This window comes from Rhinopithecus roxellana, chromosome 1 (assembly GCF_007565055.1).
Source record: "Rhinopithecus roxellana isolate Shanxi Qingling chromosome 1, ASM756505v1, whole genome shotgun sequence".
In the NCBI taxonomy this organism is placed as follows: Eukaryota; Metazoa; Chordata; class Mammalia; order Primates; family Cercopithecidae; genus Rhinopithecus; species Rhinopithecus roxellana.
The window spans coordinates 130,162,128-130,183,750 of record NC_044549.1 but is presented as its reverse complement, the minus strand read 5'-3'; the positions used below and the strand labels follow the sequence as shown (position 1 = coordinate 130,183,750).

General features: G+C 38.3%; 1 protein-coding gene across 3 annotated transcripts in view; it reads left to right on the top strand.

Moving 5' to 3' along the window:
- The window catches only part of VPS8 (VPS8 subunit of CORVET complex), a 263,309-nt gene that overhangs the window by 154,878 nt on the left and 86,808 nt on the right, over window positions 1-21,623 (top strand). For all 3 annotated transcript variants that reach the window (XM_030931118.1, XM_030931123.1, XM_030931127.1), the window contains 3 exons: window positions 1,346-1,435; window positions 3,595-3,637; window positions 8,549-8,652. In XM_030931118.1, coding sequence (XP_030786978.1) covers window positions 1,346-1,435; window positions 3,595-3,637; window positions 8,549-8,652 — 237 coding nt within the window. The remainder of the gene's footprint in view (window positions 1-1,345; window positions 1,436-3,594; window positions 3,638-8,548; window positions 8,653-21,623) is intronic.

Below are 21,623 nucleotides of genomic sequence, written 5' to 3'. Positions count from 1 at the left end.
TTTTTGGTGTCCTACATCTCCTAGTATTCCACATTAATTTAGAGATCACATTCTCAAGTTTCTTTAAAAGAAACAAACTCTCTGGAATTTTGATTTATGAATACATTGAATTTATAGACTAATTCAGAGAGAATTGACGTCTCTAAAGTGTTGATTCTTTTCTTTCAGGAAAATGTATGCCTTTTAAAACAGCCTTTTCTGCTCTTTGGTGAGGTTTTATAGCTTTTATATAAGGTTCCTGCACATATTAAATTTGTTCATAGTTACTTTGTAGTTTTTATTAATATTGTACAAGGAGATTTTTTGAGATGACCTTTTTTTATTGATTGCTGCTGCTTATTAAAATGTTAACTAATTTTTGTACATTGTTTTGTATGGAGCAACCAGGCAGAATTCTTTTAAAATTCAGTTTCTAGATTATTATGACAATAAGACTAATGGCAGTTTTATTTTAATTCCAATCTTGTAGTTTTTTCTTTCTCTTATCAGATGTCTAGGAACTCTGAGGTACTGGTGAATAGAAGCAGTGATAGTGTGACTGCTAACCTTGTTCCTGATTTAAAAGGGAACATATCTAATATTTTACATTAAACATGGTATTTATCATAGGATTTTGGTAGATGATTTTTAGTAAGAAAATGTTATCCCCAGTTTGAGTAAGAGTGTTTTGTTTTTGTCATGAATGGGTGCTGTATTTTGCCAAATGCTTTTTCCTGTATTTATTGAGACTATGATGTTTTTTTCCTTTGTTCTGTTAAACTGTTATTATTTGTTGTCTTTTTTCTTCTAATAAACATTTTTTCTAACTTGTTAATCTTTTCAAAAAAGCTACATTGGAGATTGTGAAATCTCTCTATTGTTTCCCTATTGTTTGCCATCATTTTCTGTACTTTTTTCCTTTTTTCTCCCTAGCCTAACGGATACTTCTTTTTTACTAATTAGAGATTTTGTTTATTAATTTTTATTAATATTTCATAAGTTGATGTGTAATGTTTTCATTGTCATTTTCAATTTTTTAATAATTATACTTGATCAAGTTCTAGTTTGTATTGTTACTATGTATGTATATACGCTGGCTTTTCTCCAGTGTGTATACCTAATTCAGGTGTGTAACTTTTTTAAAATAAATAAATGAAAAAAATGAGTGAATTTGGTCCAGTTAGAACTGCCAAATGAGCTACTATATGACTAGAAAGTCAGTTATTTGCATATTATACTGTAAAGTATCATACTAATAAGGTATAAATTCATTATTATCATATAAGTTTTTTTCATCCTCAATGGGATCTTCCCACTCCACAAACAAGACTGGTGAATAAAAATATTTATCTTTTTTATTTCCTAGATTACTCAGAAGTATCAGCTACATGAAGTCACTGCTTATCTATTGGAAAAGAAAGGAGATATTCATGGTGCCTTCCTAATAATGTTAGAGGTAACATTTTACTATGTTTCTTTCATCATATTTCTGTCTATTCCTCTATTCATTCATGAATCCATCTTAATTTCTTATGTTTCAAAGCAAGTTGCAGACAGTAATATATTTTACCCCTCAATATTTTTATCATGCATAGCATTAACTAGAGTTTAATATTTCTTTGCGGTACTTTATTAAAAGGTAAAATGTACAACAGCAAAAAGAAATGTCATAAGTGTACCATTTGATGAGTTTTTGACAAGTATTTTTATGTATATACCACAATTTGTTTGCCCATTCCTCCTTCAGGGGACACTTGGGCTGCTTCTACCTTTTGGTTGTTGTGAACAATGCTGCTGTGAACATGGGTGTACAAATACCTTTGAGTTCTTGCTTTTATTTCTTTGGGATATATACCCAGAAGTAGAATTGTTGGATCAAATAGCAATTCTATTTTTAATTTTTTGAGGAATTGCCCTACTGTTTTCCATAGCAGCTATGCCACTTTACATCCCTACTAGCAACACTCAAGGGTTCCAGTTTCTTCGCATTCTTGCTAACACTTACTTTCTGTTTTCTTGATAGTAGTCATCCCGATGGGTGAAGTGACATAGCAGTTTTGTTTTGTTTTGTTTTTTAATATTGTCATGTGGCTAGGAATAGATTAGAGCTATCATATTTATATTTTAAAATGTTCCATATTGGCTTCTTATTTCTTTCTAGCCATATGATTCTAAAATAAGCCAGGAAGAATCATCCACAGAGGCTTTGTTTAGGCTCTTAATCTCTTTTAATCTGTAAATTACTCCTATACCTCTTTTTTTCTTGCAATTTATTTGTTGACAATACCATGAACCTAGTTTTAAGGAATAAATAAGAGTATTTTTGACATCGATGAGAGGAGAAACAGGAAATCTTTGTGGGGAATGAGGCCATTATTCGTAAAAGAATACAAAGCAAAGAAGTATGGATTGCTGAAAGAGTGCCAGCAGCTTCACTAGGGCTCCGCTGTGTAATATATAGGCAGGTCAGGCGAGAAACAACAGCTAGGTCCAGATTTGGACAGATTTTGTTGGACACACTAACGAGTTGTGACTAATCTTGTCACATGGGATCAAATAAAGGTTTTTAAGCAAGAAACTGATTTGATGTTTGTTTCATAAAGACTGCACTGGTGACTGTTGGGGGATGGGAGGCAGGATACAGAGAAGAGGGAGGTAAAACAAAGCAGACAGTACTTGGGAGGTCATTGCAATGGTACAGGTATGAGTTTCTGAGAGCTTGAACTGGGTGTGTCAGTGGCCATGGAGATAAGAGGGCAAGATTTGAGAAGTTATTGATCATTTGCATATGGTATGAGGTAACTGAGAGGGAGTAGTTGATGATTTTAGCCTTAAGCTTTTTACTCATAACCCAGTATATTATACCCCTTTTACTCATAACCCACTATAGTAGTCTCTTTTGTGTTACTCTAAAGGAATACTTGAGGCTGGGTAATTTTTAAGGAAAAGGGGTTTATTTGGCTCACAGTTCTGCAGACTGTGTTAGCATCTAGCATCTGCTTCTGGTGAGGACCTCGGGAAGCGAGGGTAAAGGAGAGCTGACGTGTCACATGGCACGAGAAGGAGCAAGAATGGGGTTGGGGGAAGAGTGCCATGCTCTTTTAAACATCCAGCTCTTGTGTAAACTAACAGAGGGAGAAGTCGCTCATTACCACGGGGGTGTACCAAGCCATTCGTGACAGATCCACTCCCATGACCCCAGACACCTTCAACTGAGTCCCACCTTCCAACATTGGGAATCACATTTCAACATGAGATTTGGAGGAGTCAGATATCCAAACTATATCAGCCAGTATTAATTGGATTCCCTTATCCAAAGCGTAGATAAATCCTGATCCTCATTCCTGTGCCTAAAGAATATAAGTGGTGACTGTGGCCGAATGACAGAAGCAGAGGTGGGCAAAATGAGTGCTACTTGATCTTTGGGTCCCTTTTCATACTGCTAGCTACACTTTCTATAAACACAAGATTTTACTTCTGACTGACAGTAAAGGACTGTTCTTAATAACCTTGTAGTTTTGAGGGTTTTACCTTTAAAATATGTTAATTCAAGTATTGAGTGGGTAGAACTGCAAAGTGTTCCTTTTTAACTCCTATGTTCTTTTTGTCTCCTAGAGACTACAAAGCAAACTTCGAGAGATAACACATCAAGGTGAAAGTAAGTTCTTAAATATAATTACAACATTTTTCATCCATGGACCCCATGTTTTAAAAGATGTGTAATAAATTGCATTTATTATGTAATAATTACACTTGCATATATGCATAATTACTGTTTATTCGTTTTAACATGGATCCAAATTTTAGCTGATTTTCAAGAGTTCATAACAGGAAATCATAGAAACCATTGTGGCTTTGTGATGTTAATTTTCAATGGAGTTAAATATACAGAAAGTTAGGCACTGTTTGTTGGTTATCTTTTTTTTTTTTTTTTGAGATAGGCTTTCGCTCTGTTGCCCAGGATGGAGTGCAGTGGCACAGTCTTGGCTCACTGCAACCTCTGTCTTCCAGGCTCAAGCAGTCCTTCTGCCTCACCCTCCCAGGTAGCTGGGACTACAGGCGCATGCCATCACATTGGCTAATTTTTGTATTTTTTGTAGAGATGGGGTTTCATCATGTCACCCAGGCTGGTTTCAAGCTCTTGGCTCAAGTGATCTGCACACCTCAGCCTCCAGAGGTGGTGAGATTGCAGACATAAGCCACCACACTAGGCTGGTTATCTTTTTGTTTATGAAAGTTTGGTTATGTTTAAATGAGTTTTATAATAACATCCTAATAACATCCTAAAAATTAATGTGCCAAACAACAGCAAATCAGAGCTTCTAATTAGTAGGATGTTGAACATAACCAGTGTTTCCAAACTGAATTTATACAGTTTTAACCCAAAGCAGTAAAAGTTGACAGTTTAGTATCTTGAGTGGCTTTGTCCTCAGCAAATATAAAATTTTCATCATATTCCTTGATATTTCAAAAAAATTATTTTAAAAAATCGTAGTGGCCAGGCGTGGTGGCTCACACCTGTAATCCCAGCACTTTAGGAGGCCAAGGCAGGCGGATCACCTGAGGTCAGGAGTTCGAGATCAGCCTGGCCAACATAGTGAACCCTGTCTCTACTAAAAATACAAAAATTAGTCAGGCATGGTGGCACGCACCTGTAGTCTCAGCTACTTGGGAGGCTGAGGCAGGACAATTGCTTGAACCTGGGAGGCAGAGGTTGCAATGAGCCGAGACTGCACCACTGCAGTCCAGCCTGGGTGTCATGACAGAGCAAAACTCCATCTCAAAAACAAACAAATTATGGTAAAATATACCCTAACATAAAATTTACCATTTTTAAGTGTACAGTTCAGTAGCATTAAGTATATTCACGTTATTATACAGTCATTACCCCCATCCACCTCCAAATTTTTTCATCTCCCCAAACTGAACATCTGTACCTATTAAGCAACAACTCCCCTGTTCCCCTCTCCTCCCAGCCCCTGGCAAACACCGTTTTGCTTTCTTTTTTCACCGTTCTTTTTCTGAATTTGATTACTCAAGTATCTCATATGAATGAAATTATATAGTGTTTGTCCTTTTGTGACTGGTATTTAGCTTACCATAAAGTTCATAAATGTTGTAGCATGTGTCAGAATTTTCTTCCTTTTTAAGGCTGAATAAAATTCCATTGTATGTATAGACCACGTTTCATTTATTCATTCATCCTTCAATGGACACTTGGGCCACTTCCACTTTTTGTCTGTTATGACTGATGCCACTATGAGCATGAATGTACAGTATCTCTTTAAGACCTGTCTCTCAGTTCTTTTGGGTATATAACCAGAAGTGGGATTGCTGGATCAAGTATTAACTCTGTTAATTTTTTGAGGAATGGCCGTACTGTTTTCCCTAGTTGCTGCTTTATTTTACATTCCCACCAACAGTATACAAGGTTTCCAATTTCTCCACATCCTTTCTAACATTTATATTCTGTTTTTTTTATAGTAGCTATCCATATGTGTGTGAGGTAGTATCTAATTATGGATTTGATTTGCATTTCTCTAATGATTATTTTCTTGAATATTTTGGCTATTTATCTACCTTATTTGGAGAAATGTCTATTCAAGCCCTTTACCCATTTTTTAATTGGGTTGTTTGTTTTCATATTCCTTGACATTTTTAAAATAGCTCTCCTGAAGATCAGGGAATCACTTGGTGGGTGATTTTTAGATTATTCTCTTTAACACACATGTCTTAGAGACCCCTTGGTCCACACATTTCAGTAATACATGGTTTCCCTAATTCTCTGTAGATTACTTCCCTATATTTTTGTAGTGAGGTCCTAGATGATAGAGTCTATGTTGTTTTATGATCATCAGGTATTATAGTAAATCTTTTTGGAACGTCAGTGAACACTTGATTGACTTTTTATATTGAAAGTTCAACTGGACACTTAATTGCTATTTTTGTACTATCAGTATGTGTTCAGTCAGTTTGGTTATGTTTGTTGCATTTTGTGGTAATTTTTAAAATTTAGTGTTATAAGAATAACTCTTCGGTTTTTTTTCTTTTTCTTTTTTCTTTTTTTTCTTTTGGAGATGGCATCTCTGTTGCCCAGGCTGGAGTGCAGTGGTGCAATCTTGGCTTACTGCAACCTCCTCCTCCCAGGTTCAAGTGATTTTCCTGCCTCAGCCTCCCGAGTAGCTGGGATTACAGGTGCATGCCACCACACCCAGCTAATTTTTGTATTTTTACTAGAGACAGGGTTTCACCATATTGGTCAGACTGGTCTTGAACTCCTGACCTCGTGATCCACCTGCCTCGGTCTCCCAAAGTGCTGGGATTACAGGTGTGAGCCACTGCACCCAGCACCACCCCCCGCCTTTGTTTGTTTTTTTTTTTGAGATAAAGTCTTGCTCTGTCACCCAAGCTGGAATGCAGTGGCGTGATCTCGGCTCACTGCAACCTCCGCCTCCCGGGTTCAAGTGATCCTCCTGCCTTAGCCTCTCGAGTAGCTGGGACTACAGGTGTGTGTCACCATGCCCAGCTAATCTTTGTATTTTTAGTAGAGATGGGGTTTCACCATGTTGGCCAGGCTGGCCTCAAACTCCTGACCTCAAGTGATCCACCTGCCTCGTCCTCCCAAAGTGTTGGGATTACAGGTGTGAGCCACTGCGCCCAGCCAAGAATAACTTCTCAAGACAGTACGTGAAAGACTGAGGAAAAAATTAAGAAGAGCATTCCCCCAAAATCCCTACAGTCATTTGCAGGTGGTATGTCTGCAAAGGCCAGTGTTTTGAATTCTAGTGAAAATAAATTTTCCAGAAATAGTCTTATGCCTGCCATCTGCTTTCTTTCTTTCTTTTTTTTTTTTTTTTTTTTTTTGGGATGGAGTCTCACTCTGTTGCCCAGGCTGGAGTGCAGTGGCGCAATCTTGACTCACTGCAACCTCCACCTCCCAGGTTCAAGTAATTCTTCCTGCCTCAGCCTCCAGAGTAACTGGTATTACAGGCATTCGCCACCACACCCAGCTAATCTTTGTATTTTTAGTAGAGACAGGGTTCCACCATCTTGGCCAGGCTGCTCTCAAACTCCTGACCTAAGGGTGATCCACCCACTTCGGCCTCCCAAAGTGTTGGGCTTACAGGCGTGAGCCACCACAACCGGCCCCATCTACTTTCATATTCAATTTTGATAGTATGCTTAAGTATTTGGGAGGATTTGCTAATCGTGCTTTTTTCCTGTGGGCTATACACAGACTACTAAAACAAGATTCCTCTACTCATTGCACAAAGGACGTTAGTCTCCTGAAGGAGACAGATATGTAAATAAAACCTTATAGTAACAGTAGAATGGTGTGTCATAAAAGATACATTGAGCGACTAAGATGTGTGAAAAAACTATTTGTAACCTATAAATTAGTGAGTTTTGTGGAAGACCTTTGAAGAAAGACTGGAAGGATAAATAGGAGTTTGATAGAAGCAGGAGAAGGACCTTCTAGGCTGAGGAAAACATGAACATGGAAGTGCCTGACTAGTAATCAGGGAATAAAAAAGAATAGGGCAACACCAGAACATGGAGGGTGAGATGAGCCCAAGTCTTCGCTCTGTTGACTTAGTGTCAGATCCTTACTTACATTCTATTTTTCAGAGTTAGGAGTCCTTGGTGGTTTTTATGGAAGGGAATGATCTGTTTGAACTTATGCTTAAGAGAACCCTAGTGACAGTATAAAAGAGAATGAGGGAGGGAAGATTGGGATGTCAAAATTTCAACTAAGAGACTGCTGCAGTAGCATAGACGAGGTGATGAAAAGCTCCACCAGGGTAAAAGTTGTGGTCATATGCAAGCACGGAAGTAAAATCAACACAAATTAGCAAGTTATCTGAATGTGTGGGGTGAAGGAGAGGAAAGCACCAAAGATGAAGATTTATAAACTGGTTGACTTAAAGATGATGATTCCATTAACTTGGTTTGTAAACGGAGGAAGAGGAGCAGTTTTGAAATGAGAAAAATAAGTTGGATTTTGCACATATAAAGTTGAGTGCTTGCAGGACATCCATGTGGAGATAAATGTCTTAGGTTCATTAGAAAATTCAACCTGTAGACTTTGAATGGAATAAAGATTGGAGATGTGTATTTGAAAATTACGAACAAAGACATAAGAGTTGAAACACGAATGGCTGAAATCATTGAGACAATGAAGAGAGACCTGAAATAGTATCTTGGGGGGAATATCTACGCTTAAGAAATAGGCAGAAGAAGAGATAGTATACCAAGAAAGGTGAGTGATAATCTCTCTAGTAACTAATCCTTAGACAGATGATTGGGGATTTTCCATATTTCTATAGCGTATTGAAATGCTAAGTATCATGTGCTTTATCTGTCCCACGAATGTAAAACATTTCTGTGGGAAACTCTTATTTCACAGAGTAAACTGTTTTTTAATCTACAAAACATTTGTATCAGGTTTTATTATTATATACTAGAAAATGAAGGTGATGTAAAGCAGAAAAAGTTTAACTTTTCACAAAAGCTCTGAGATTATCAGCAACATATCCTTAAATGATATTTACACTTCTTCTAAATCTAGATACCAAAGAGGATCCCTCATGGAAGGATGTTGAAGATACTATGGTGGAGACCATTGCTCTTTGCCAGAGAAATTCACATAATTTGAACCAGCAGCAACGTGAGGTAGGAGAATGACTGTTTAGGTATTTAAAAGCCTGTACTTGGCCAGACATGGTGGCCCACGCCCGTAATCCCAGCACTTTGGGAGGCCGAGACAGACGGATCACCTGAGGTCAGGAGTTCAAGACCAGCCTGACCAACATGGAGAAACCCCATTTCTACTAATAATACAAAAAATTAGCCGGGTGTGGTGGTGCATGCCTGTAATCCCAGCTACTTGGAAGGCTGAGGAGGTAGGAGAATCGCTTGAACCCAGGAGGCGGAGGTTGCGGTGAGCTAAGATTGCACCATTGCACTCCAGCCTGGGCAACAAGAGTGAAACTCTGTCTCAAAAAAAAAAAAAAAAAACCCTGTACTTGTCTGAAACTAGGAATCAGTTATGTTTCCACGGCCCTCTCAGCCACCTGGGTTTAATTCAAGTGGATTTTAATCACTTCTTAGTGTTCCCAGGAATAGGAGACTCCCAAAGTTGTAAAGAGTGTGTGGCCTCTTTGTTCTCACCAAAGGCTTTATATTCATGGTTTGGATGTGCTGCAAAACTTAAGGTGCATGAATACTAGATGTGCCTGTTCTCTTTGGACTGAGATTTTGTGTATTCCATGTAGTTGTACCAGAGATAGGTCATATTTTATCATCGTCTCTATTCCCTGTGGTGAAAGTGAGCATGAAAAACTGGAGGAAAGCCCTCAAGGGCTATAGAGAAAGCTGAAGAAAGGTAAAGAAGGCTGTGGTGTAGTCATTGTCAACCTTGGTTGCACACTAGAGTCACCTGGGGAGCTTTGAACAATTCCAGTACTCAGGCTGCACCCCAGATCAATTAAATTAAAGTCTCTGGCAATGAGACCCAGTCACCACCATGTTTTAAAGCTCCCTTCATGTAGCTTTAAAAGGTTGGAACCAATGCTATCACAGATCCCAGATAGCACAAAAGAAGAAAACAAAACTGAAGGAGGTATCACTGAGCAGCAGGTGCAGGTGGGAGTTACAGCAGTGAAGCAGAAACTAAGGGGGCAAGATGTGATTTGATAGTTAAATTCTGCAGTAGTTTTAAGAAGTAAAGTTGTATCATGATATGGCTTAACTCTTTGCCTGCCCTTCCATGGTTCAGGTCTCTGACTTGACACTGCCTGGCCTCTCTCTAATGCCTGGGTTTTGAAATGGGGAACAGGTTAATTATATATCTATATTTAGCCATACATGTTACAGTAAAAACAATAAATCATGGCATATTTTCTGTTCTTCTGAGATGAGTAAATTTCTCCTTTAAGTTTTTGTCCCGAATTTTTCAAGGTCATAAATTATGAAAAGTCTTTAGAATGTAAATTGTGTGTAACAAGCCCATTTACATAAATGTGATTGTTTTTCTTTATTAAAAGAAACTTTCTGTGAAATGATACATATTTGTGATTTTTAAAAATCATGAAATATAGAAAGTTATGCAGAAGATTGGGTTTTTTTGTTTTTTTAAAAAAATATTTTGTTATACTTTAAGTTCTAGGGTACATGTGCACAACGTGCAGGTTTGTTACATATGTATACATGTGCCATGTTGCTGTGCTGCACCCATTAACTCGTCATTTACATTAGGTATATCTCCTAATGCTATCCCTTCCCCCTCCCCCACCCCACAACAGGCCCTGGTGTGTGATGTTCCCCTTCCTGTGTCCAGGTGTTCTCACTGTTCAGTTCCCACCTGTGAGTGAGAACATGTGGTGTTTGGTTTTTTGTCCTTGAGATAGTTTGCTGAGAATGATGGTTTCCAACTTCATCCGTGTCCCTGCAAAGGACATGAACTCATCCTTTTTTGTGGCTGTATAGTATTCCATGGTGTATATGTGCCACATTTTCTTAATCCAGTCTGTCATTGTTGGACATGTGGGTTGGTTCCAAGTCTTTGCTATTGTGAATATGCCGCAATAAACATACATGTACATGTGTCTTTACAGCAGCATGATTTATAATCCTTGGGGTATATACCCAGTAATAGGATAGCTGGGTCAAATGGTATTTCTAGTTCTAGATCCCTGAGGAATTGCCACACTGTCTTCCACAATGATTGAACTAGTTTACAGTCCCACCAACAGTGTAAAAGTGTTCCTATTTCTCCACATCCTCTCCAACACCTGTTGTTTCCTGACTTTTTAATGATAACCATTCTAACTGGTGTGAGATGGTGTCTCATTGTGGTTTTGATTTGTATTTCTCTGATGGCCAGTGATGATGAGCATTTTTTCATGTGTCTGTTGGCTGCATAAATGTCTTCTTTTGAGAAGTGTCTGTTCATATCCTTTGCCCACTTGTTGATGGGGTTGTTTTTTTCTTGTAAATTCGTTTGAGTTCTTTGTAGATTCTGGATATTAGCTCTTTGTCAGAATGAGGTTTTTTTTTTAAATTAAAATATATTCATCCCATTACTTAGACATAACCATCATTATCATTTGGTGAACATAACTCTAGATGTTTTTTGTCTGCCTAGGTTGATATAATTATAGTAAAATTGCATCAAATAATGCTTGCTTTTAAAAATAGAGTACTCAAAAATATATATATATAGTACTCAGCTTCCCATAGGAAACTTATGTAAAACTAAAGAATGTTCTTAATTGATGCAAAATAATTATACATATTTATGGGGTTAATGTGATATTTTGATACATGCACACAATGTGTAATGATCAAATCAGGTTACTTAGAATATCTGTCACCTCAGGCACCTTATCATTTCTTTGTGTTGGGAACATTTCGAGTCTTTAGCGGTTTTGAAATATGCAATACATTATTGTTTACTGTAATCACCCTACTGTTTTGTTGAACATTAGAACTTATTAAAATTCTATCTAATTGTATGCTTGTGGCCCTTGACAAATCTCTCCTCATCCCCCCACCCATCCTTACCAGTTTCTGGTAACCATTCTACTCTATTCCTCCATGAGATCAACTTTTTTAGCTCCCCACATATAAGTCAGAACATGCGATATTTGTCTTTCTGTGCATGGCTTATTTCACATAACATTATGACCTCTTCTTCTATCCTTGTTGCTACAAGTGTCAGGATTTCATCTTTTTTATGGCCAAATACTATTCTATTGTGTATATTTACTACATTTTCTTTATCCATGCATCCATTGATTGACATTTAGGTTGATTCCATATTTTGGTTATTGTGAAAAAGTGCTACAGTAAATGGGTGCAAGTGTCCCTTTGAGATACTGATTACAATATATTTCCTTTAGATAAATACCCAGTAGTAGGATTGCTGAATTACATTATAGTTCTGTTTTTAGTTTCTTCAGGAACCCCCATGCTGTTTTCCAAAATGGCTGTACTAATTTACATGTTCACCAACCGTGTATAAGGCTTTCCTTTTCTCCACATCCTCAGCAAGACTCATCTCTGATCTTTTCTATCATTGCTGTTCTAAGAAGTGTGATGTGAATCTCATGGTGACTTTGATTTACATTTTCTTGATGGTTAGCGATGTTGGAACATTTTTTTCATGAACTGTTGGCTATTTGTATGGCTGACATGTTGATCTTCTTTTGAGAAATGTCTATTCATATCCTTTGCCCACTTTTTAATTGGATTATTTAGTTCTTTTTTGCTATTGAGTTGTTTGAGTTCCTTATATATTCTAAATATTAGTCCCTTGTCAGAAGACTAGTTTGTAAATATTATCTCTCATTGTAAATGTTGTCTCTTCACTCTTTGGATCATTTCCTTGCTGTGCAGAAGTTTTATAGTTTAACATAATGCTACTTGTCTATTTTTTTCTTTTTGTTTTCGTTACCTGTGATTTTGAAGTGTCAGCTGTAAAATTTTTGCCTAATGTCCTGAAGAATTTCCCCTATATTTTCTTCCAGTAGTTTTATGCGTGTGGGCTTTATATTTAAGTCTTTAATCTATGCTGAGTTAGTTTTGTATATTGTGAGAGATAAGAGTCTAGTTTCATTCTTTGCCATATGGATATCCAGTTTACCCAACACCATTTACTGAAGAGGGTGTCTTTTCCCTAATGTATGTTATTGGCTCCTTTGTGAAAAATCAGTCAGCTATAAATATGTGGATTTATTTCTGTGTTCTCTGTTCTATTCCATTGGTCTATGTGTCTGTTTTTATACCAGTACCATGCTGTTTTGGTTATTACAGCTTTGTAATATATTTTGACATCAGGTAGTATGATGCCTACAGATGTATCCTTTTTGTTCAGGATTGCTTTAGCTATTCAGGATCTTTTGTAGTTCCATATGAATTTTAAGATTTTTTTTTTCTATTTCTGTGAAAAATGTTATTGGAATTTTGATAGGGATTGCATTGAATCTACACATTGCACTGGGTAGTATTGTCATTTTAACTTTATTCTTCTGATCCATGAGCATGGGATGTCTTTTTATTTGTGTATATTCAGTTTCTTTCATCAGAGTTTTGTAGTTTTCCTTATAGAGGTCTTTCATCTCTTTGGTTAAATGTATTCCTAGGTATTTTGTTTTATTGTTTGTAGCTCATGTAAATGAGATTGCTTTCTTGAATTCTTTTTCAGATAGTTTGTTAGTGGTATGTAGAAATGCTATTGATTGTTGAATGTTGATTTTTGAATGCAGCAACTTCACTGAATTTATCAGTTCTAACAGTTTCTTGGTGGAGTCTTTAGGTTTTCATATATATGAGATAACGTCACTTTCAAATAAGGACAGTTTGATTTCCTCTTTTCCAATTTGGATGCCTTTTTATTTCTTCCTCTTGCCTTATTGCTCTGGCTAGGATTTCCAATACTGTGTTGAATAACAGTGGTAAAAGTGGACATCATTGTCTCCTTCAAGTTCATAGAAAAAAGGCTTTCAGCTTTTTCCCATTTGATATGATGTTGGTTGTGGGTTTGTTATATATGGCCTTTATTATGTTAAGGTGTGTTCTTTCTCTGCCTAATTTATTGAGATTTGTATCATAAAGAGATGTTGAATTTTGTCAAATGTTTTTTTGCATTGATTGAGATGATCATGTAGTTTTTGTTCTTCATTGTGTTGATGTGATGTATCACATTTATTTATTGACATGTTGAATCATCCTTGCATTTCTAGGATAAATCACACTTAATCATGATTTATTACAGTTGACTCTTGAACAACACAAAGCATGGGGTGCCAACCCCCTTGCAGTTGAAAATTTGCATATACCTTGGTCCTCCTTCCTCATTCCCCCCTCATATTGATCCATATCTATTGTTCCCATCATTACATCCATGTGTACCCAGTGTTTAGCTCCCATTGTAATTATGTGTATATGTTTATAATTATTATACATTTCCATTTTTATGATATGTATGATACCATGCCAATAAGGAAATTCCCATGGACTCATACTTGCTTCCTACTGTCCCCTTCACATACCTACTAATTTTAATTAATCACAGTGTTTTACCTAATTAAGGGTTATAACACATTCTTTTCTCTGTCTATAATTTCCATAGTTGTTTAACCTTTATTTAGGTAGATCATACCAGTCTTTTTGTTATGATTTTTTTAATCCTAAATTTTTATTTTTATTCATCTTCTGATTGGCAGCCTGTATTTGGACTTTTTTTGTTGTTTTTTTCATTTAACTTGCTCCTTTTTCCCCCCCAACTTTTATTTTAGAATCAGAGAGTACATTACTTTTTGTTGTGTCTCTGCCAGGATTTGATATCAGAATGGTACTGGCCTTTGTTACCTAGATATATTGCATGGTGTTGAGGTTTAGAGTATGAGTGAATAATCTGTCTCCAAGGTGGTAAGCATAGTACCCGATGGGTAGTTTTTATTCAACTCTTATCCCCCTTCTTCCTTCTTATATTCCCCAATGTCTATTGTTCTCATTTTTATGACCATATATATGCCCAATGTTTAGCTCCCACTTATAAATAAGAACACATGGTATTTGGTTTTCAGTTTCTGCCATTAGATTGCTTAGGATAATGGCCTCCAGCTCCATTTATATTGCTGCAAAGGACATGATTTCATTCTTTTTATGGCTGCATAGTATTCCATGGTGTATATGTAACACCTTTTCTCTTTTTAAAATTTATGTTCTAGGGTACATGTGCACAATGTGCAGGTTTGTTACATATGTATACATGTGCCATGTTGCTGTGCTGCACCCATTAACTTGTCATTTGCATTGGGTATATCTCCTAATGCTATCCCTCCCCACTGCCCCCACCCCACAACAGGTCCCAGTGTGTGATGTTCCCCTTCCTGTGTCCAAGTGTTCTCATTGTTCAATTCCCACCTATGAGTGAGAACATGCAGTGTTTGGTTTTCTGTTCTTGCGGTAGTTTGCAGAGAATGATGGTTTCCAGCTGCATCCGTGTCCCTACAAAGGACATGAACTCATCCTTTTTTGTGGCTGCATAGTATTCCATGGTGTATATGTGCCACATTTTCTTAATCCAGTCTGTCATTGTTGGACATGTGGGTTGGTTCCAAGTCTTTGCTATTGTGAATATGCCGCAATAAACATACATGTACATGTGTCTTTACAGCAGCATGATTTATAATCCTTGGGGTATACCCAGTAATAGGATAGCTGGGTCAAATGGTATTTCTAGTTCTAGATCCCTGAGGAATTGCCACACTGTCTTCCACAATGGTTAAACTAGTTTACAGTCCCACCAACAGTGTAAAAGTGTTCCTATTTCTGCACATCCTCTCCAGCATCTGTTGTTTCCTGACTTTTTAATGATTGCCATTCTAACTGGTGTGAGATGGTATCTCATTGTGGTTTTGGTTTGCATTTCTCTGATGGCTAGTGATGATGAGCATTTTTTTATGTGTCTGTTGGCTGCATAAATGTCTTCTTTTGAGAAGTGTCTGTTCATATCCTTTGCCCACTTTTTGATGGGGTTATGTTTTTCTTGTAAATTTGTTTGAGTTCTTTGTAGATTCTGGATATTAGCCCTTTGTCAGATGAGTAGATTGCAAAAATTTTATCCCATTCTGTAGGTTGCCTATTCACTCTGGTGGTAGTTTCTTTTGCTGTGCAGAAGCTCTTTAGTTTAATTAGATCCCATTTGTCAATTTTGGCTTTTGTTGCCATTGCTTTTGGTGATTTAGACATGAAGTCCTTCCCCATGCATGTGTCCTGAATGGTATTGCCTAGATTTTCTTCTTGGGTTTTTATGGTTTTAGGTCTAACATTTAAGTCTTTAATCCATCTTGAGTTAATTTTTGTATAAGGTGTAAGGAAGGGATCCAGTTTCAGCCTTCTACGTATGGCTAGCCAATTTTCCCAGCACCATTTATTAAATAGGGAATCCTTTCCCCATTTCTTGTTTCTCTCAGGTTTGTCAAAGATCAGATGGTTGTAGATGTGTGGTATTATTTCTGAGGGCTCTGTTCTGTTGCATTGGTCTATATCTCTGTTTTGGTACCAGTACCATGCTGTTTTGGTTACTGTAGCCTTGTAGTATAGTTTGAAGTCAGGTAGCGTAATGCCTTCAGCTTTGTTCTTTTTGCTTAGGATTGTCTTGGCAATGCGGGCTCTTTTTTGGTTTCATATGAACTTTAAAGTAGTTTTTTCCAATTATGTGAAGAAAGTCATTGGTAGCTGGATGGGGATGGCATTGAATCTATCAATTATCTTAGGCAGTATGGCCATTTTCATGATATTGATTCTTCCTATCCATGAGCATGGAATGTTCTTCCATTTGTTTGTGTCCTGTTTTATTTTATTGAGCAGTGGTTTGTAGTTCTCCTTGAAGAGGTCCTTCACATCCCTTGTAAGTTGGATTCCTAGGTATTCTGTTCTCTTTGAAGCAATTGTGAATGGGAATTCACTCATGATTTGGCTCTCTGTCTGTTATTGTTATATAGGAATGCTTGTGATTTTTGCACATTGATTTTGTATCCTGAGACTTTGCTGAAGTTGCTTATCAGCTTAAGGTGACTTTGGTTTGAGACGATGGGGTTTTCTAAATATACAATCATGTTATCTGCAAATAGGGACAATTTGACTTCCTCTTTTCCTAATTGAATACCCTTTATTTCTTTCTCTTGCCTGATTGCCCTGGCCAGACATCCAACACTATGTTGAATAGGAGTGGTGAGAGAGGGCATCCCTGTCTTGTGCCAGTTTTTCAAGGAGAATGCTTCCAGTTTTTGCACATTCAGTATGATATTGACTGTGGGTTTGTCATAAATAGCTCTTATTATTTTGAGATACGTTCCATCACTACGGAATTTATTGAGTTTTTAGCATGAAGGGCTGTTGAATTTTGTCAAAGGCCTTTTCTGCATCTATTGAGATAATCATGTGGTTTTTGTCTTTGGTTCTGTTTATATGCTGGATTATGTTTATTGATTTGTGTATGTTGAACCAGCCTTGCATCCCAGGGATAAAGCCCACTTGATCATGGTGGATAAGCCTTTTTTTTTTTTTTTTTTTTTTTTGAGACAGAGTCTTAATCTGTCACCCAGGCTGGAGTGCAGTGACCGGATCTCAGCTCACTGCAAGCTGCACCTCCCGGGTTTAGTCCATTCTCCTGCCTCAGCCTCCCGAGTAACTGGGACTACAGGTGCCCGCCACCTCGCCCTGCTAGTTTTTTTGTGTTTTTTTTTTTTTAAGTAGAGATGGGGTTTCACTGTGTTAGCCAGGATGGTCTTGATCTCCTGATGTCGTGATCCACCCGTCTCGGCCTCCCAAAGTGCTGGGATTACAGGCTTGAGCCACAGCGCCCGGCCTGGATAAGCTTTTTGATGTGCTGCTGGATTCGGTTTGCCAGTGTTTTATTGAGGATGTTTGCATCGATGTTCATTAGGGATATTGGTCTAAAATTCTCTTTTTTTGTTGTGTCTCTGCCAGGCTTTGGTATCAGGATGATGGCCTCATAAAATGAGTTAGGGAGGATTCCCTCTTTTTCTTTTGATTGGAATAGTTTCAGAAGGAATGGGACCAGCTCCTCCTTGTACCTCTGGTAGAATTCGGCTGTGAATCTGTCCAGTTCTGGACTTTTTTTGGTTGGTAGGCTATTAATTATTGCCTCAATTTCAGAGCCTATTATTGGTCTATTCAGGGATTCAACTTCTTCCTGGTTTAGTCTTGGGAGAGTGTAACTGTCCAGGAATTTATCCATTTCTTCTAGGTTTTCTAGTTTATTTGCGTAGAAGTGTTTATAGTGTTCTCTGATGGTAGTTTGTATTTCTGTGGGGTCAGTGGAAATATCCCCTTTGTCATTTTTTATTGCGTCTATTTGATTCTTCTCTCTTTTCTTCTTTATTAGTCTTGCTAGCAGTCTATCAATTTGGTTGATCTTTTCAAAAAACCAGCTCCTGGATTCATTGATTTTTTTGAAGGGTTTTTTGTGTCTCTATCTCCTTCAGTTCTGTTCTGATCTTAGTTATTTCTTGCCTTCTGCTAGCTTTTGAATGTGTTTGCTCTTGCTTCTCTACTTCTTTTAATTGTGATATTTGGATGTCAATTTCAGATCTTTCCAGCTTTCTCTTGTGGGCATTTAGTGCTATAAATTTCCCTCTGCACACTGCTTTAAATGTGTCCCAGAGATTTTGATACATTGTATCTTTGTTCTGATTGGTTTCAAAGAACCTCTTTATTTCTGCCTTCATTTCATTATGTACCCAGTAGTCATTCAGGAGCAGGTTGTTCAGTTTCTGTGTTAGTTAAGTGGTTTTGAGTGAGTTTCTTAATCCTGTGTTCTAGTTTGATTGCACTGTGGTCTGAGAGACAGTTTGTTATAATTTCTGTTCTTTTACATTTGCTGAGGATTGCTTTACTTCCAACTATGTGGTCAATTTTGGAATAGTGCGATGTGGTGCAGAGAAGAATGTATATTCTGTTGATTTGGAGTGGAGAGTTCTGTAGATGTCTATTAGGTCCACTTGGTGCAGAGTTGAGTTCAATTCCTGGATATCCTTGTTAACTTTCTGTCTCGTCCGTCTGTCTAATGTTGACAGTGGGGTGTTAAAGTCTGCCATTATTATTGTATGGGAGTCTAAGTCTCTTTGTAAGTTTCTAAGGACTTGCTTTATGAATCTGGGTGCTCCTGTATTGGGTGCATATATATTCAGGATAGTTAGCTCTTCTTGTTGAATTGATCCCTTTACCATTATGTAATGGCCTTCTTTGTCTCTTTTGATCTTTGTTGGTTTAAAGTCTGTTTTATCAGAGACTAGGATTGCAACCCCTGTCTTTTTTTTGTTTTCCATTTGCTTGGTAGATCCTCCTCCATCCTTTATTTTGAGCCTGTGTGTCTCTGCATGTGAGATGGGTCTCCTGAATACAGCAAACTGATGGGTCTTGACTCTTTATCCAATTTGCCAGTCTTTGTCTTTTAATTGGAGCCATTTAGCCCATTTACATTTAAGGTTAATATTGTTATGTGTGAATTTGATCCTGTCATTATGATGTTAGCTGGTTATTTTGCTTCTTAGTTGATGCAGTTTCTTCCTAGCATCGATGGTCTTTACAATTTGGCATGTTTTCGCATTGACAGGTACCTCTTGTTCCTTTCCATGTTTAGTGCTTCCTTCAGGAGTTCTTGTAGGGCTGGCCTGGTGGTGACAAAAATCTCTCAGCATTTGCTTGTCTGTAAAGGATTTTATTTCTCCTTCACTTATGAAACTTAGTTTGGCTGGATATGAAATTCTGGGTTGAAAATTCTTTTCTTTAAGAATGTTGAATATTGGCCCCCACTCTCTTCTGGCTTGTAGTGTTTCTCCCGAGAGATCCACTGTTAGTCTGATGGGTTTCCCTTTGTGGGTAACCTGACCTTTCTCTCTGGCTGCCCTTAACATTTTTTCCTTCATTTCAGCTTTGGTGAATCTGACCATTATGTGTCTTGGAGTTGCTCTTCTCGAGGAGTATCTTTGTGGTGTTCTCTGTATTTCCTGAATTTGAATGTTGGCCTGCCTTGCTAGTTTGGGGAAGTTCTCCTGGATAATATCCTGCAGAGTGTTTTCCAACTTGGTTCCATTCTGCCCGTCACTTTCAGGTACACCAATCAGACATAGATTTGGTCTTTTCACATAGTCCCATATTTCTTGGAGGCTTTGTTCATTTTTTTTTTTTTTTTTTTACTCTTTTTTCTCTAAACTTCTCTTCTCGCTTCATTTCTTTCATTTGATCTTTGATCACTGATACCCTTTATTCCAGTTGATTGAGTTGGTTACTGAAGCTTGTGCATTTGTCACGTACTTCTCATGTCATGGTTTTCAACTCTGTCAGTTCATTTAAGGACTTCTCTACATTGGTTATTCTAGTTAGCTGTTTGTCAAATCTTTTTTCAAGGTTTTTAGCTTCTTTGAGATGGGTTTGAACTTCCTCCTTTAGCTCAGAGAAGTCTGATCGTCTGAAGCCTTCTTCTCTCAACTTGTCAAAGTCATTCTCTATCCAGCTTTGTTCCATTGCTGGCGAGGAGCTGCTTTCCTTTGGAGGAGGAGAGGCCCTCTGATTTTTAGAATTTTCGGCTTTTCTGCACTGTTTTTTCCCCATCTTCGTGGTTTTATCTACCTTTAGTCTTTGATGATGGTGATGTACAGATGGGGTTTTAGTGTGGATGTCCTTTCTGTTTGTTAGTTTTCCTTCTAATAGGACCCTCAGCTGCAGGTCTGTTGGAGTTTGATGGAGGTCCACTCCAGACCCTGTTTGCCTTGGGTATTAGCAGCAGAGGCTGCAAAAGAGTGAATATTGCTGAGCAGCAATTGTTGCTGCCTGATTGTTCCTCTGGAAGCTTCGTCTCAGAGGGGTACCCAGCCATGTGAGGTGTGAAGTGTCAGTCTGCCCCTAGGTGGGGGGTGTCTCCCAATTAGGCTACTTGGGGGTCAGGGACCCACTTGAGCAGGCAGTCTGTCTGTTCTCAGATCTCAAACCCTGTGCTGGGAGAACCACTACGCTCTTCAAAGCTGTCAGACAGGGACATTTAAATCTGCAGTGGTTTCTGCTGCCTTTTGTTTGGGCATGCCCTGTCCCCCAGAGGTGGAGTCTACAGAGGCAGGCAGGCCTTCTTGAGGTATAATGGGCTCCATCCAGTTCGAGCTTCCAGTGCTTTGTTTACCTACTCAAGCCTCAACAATGGTGGGCACCCCTCCCCCAGCCTTGCTGCCACCTTGCAGTTCGATCTCAGACTGCTGTGCTAGCAATGAGGGAGGCTCTGTGGGTGTGGGACCCTCTGAGCCAGGCAAAGGATACAATCTCCTGGTGTGCCATTTGCTAAGACCCTTAGTAAAGCACAGTATTAGGGTGGGAGTGACCTGATTTTCCAGGTGTTGTGTGTCGGTTTCCCTTGGCTAGGAAAGAGAATTCCCTTCCCCCTTGCACTTGCCAGGTGAGGCAGTGCCTGGCCCTGCTTCGGCTCTCACTCGGTGGACTGCACCCACTGTCCTGCACCCGCTGTCCAACACACCCCAGTGAGATGAACCCAGTACCTCAGTTGGAAATGCAGAAATCACCTGTCTTCTGTGTCACTCACCCTGGGAGCTGGAGGCTGGAGCTGTTCCTATTCGGCCATCTTGGAACTGCCATCCAATACATTTGCTTTATCCAGTCCACTGTTGATGAGCACCTGGTTGAGTCCATGTCTTTGCTATTGTGAATAATGCTGCAGTCGACATACAGGTACATGTATCTTTTTGATAGAATTATTTCTTTTCCTTTGGGTATATTCCAAATGGTGGAATTGCTGGGTCAAATGGTAGTTCAACTCTCAGTTCTTTTGAGAAGTCTCCAAACTGCTTTCCACAGTAGTTGAACTAATTTACATTTCTACCAATAGTATATGTAATGTTCCCTTTTTGCTGCAGCGTTGCGAATGTCCGCTATTTTTGACTTTTTAACAAAAGCCATTCTCACTGGTGTGAGATGGTGTCTTATTGATTTGCATTTCTCTGATGATTAGTGATGCATTGCATTTTATGTTTATTGGCCATTTGCATGTCTTTTTTTAAGAAGTGTCTGTTAGACTGGATTAAGAAAATGTGGCACATATACAC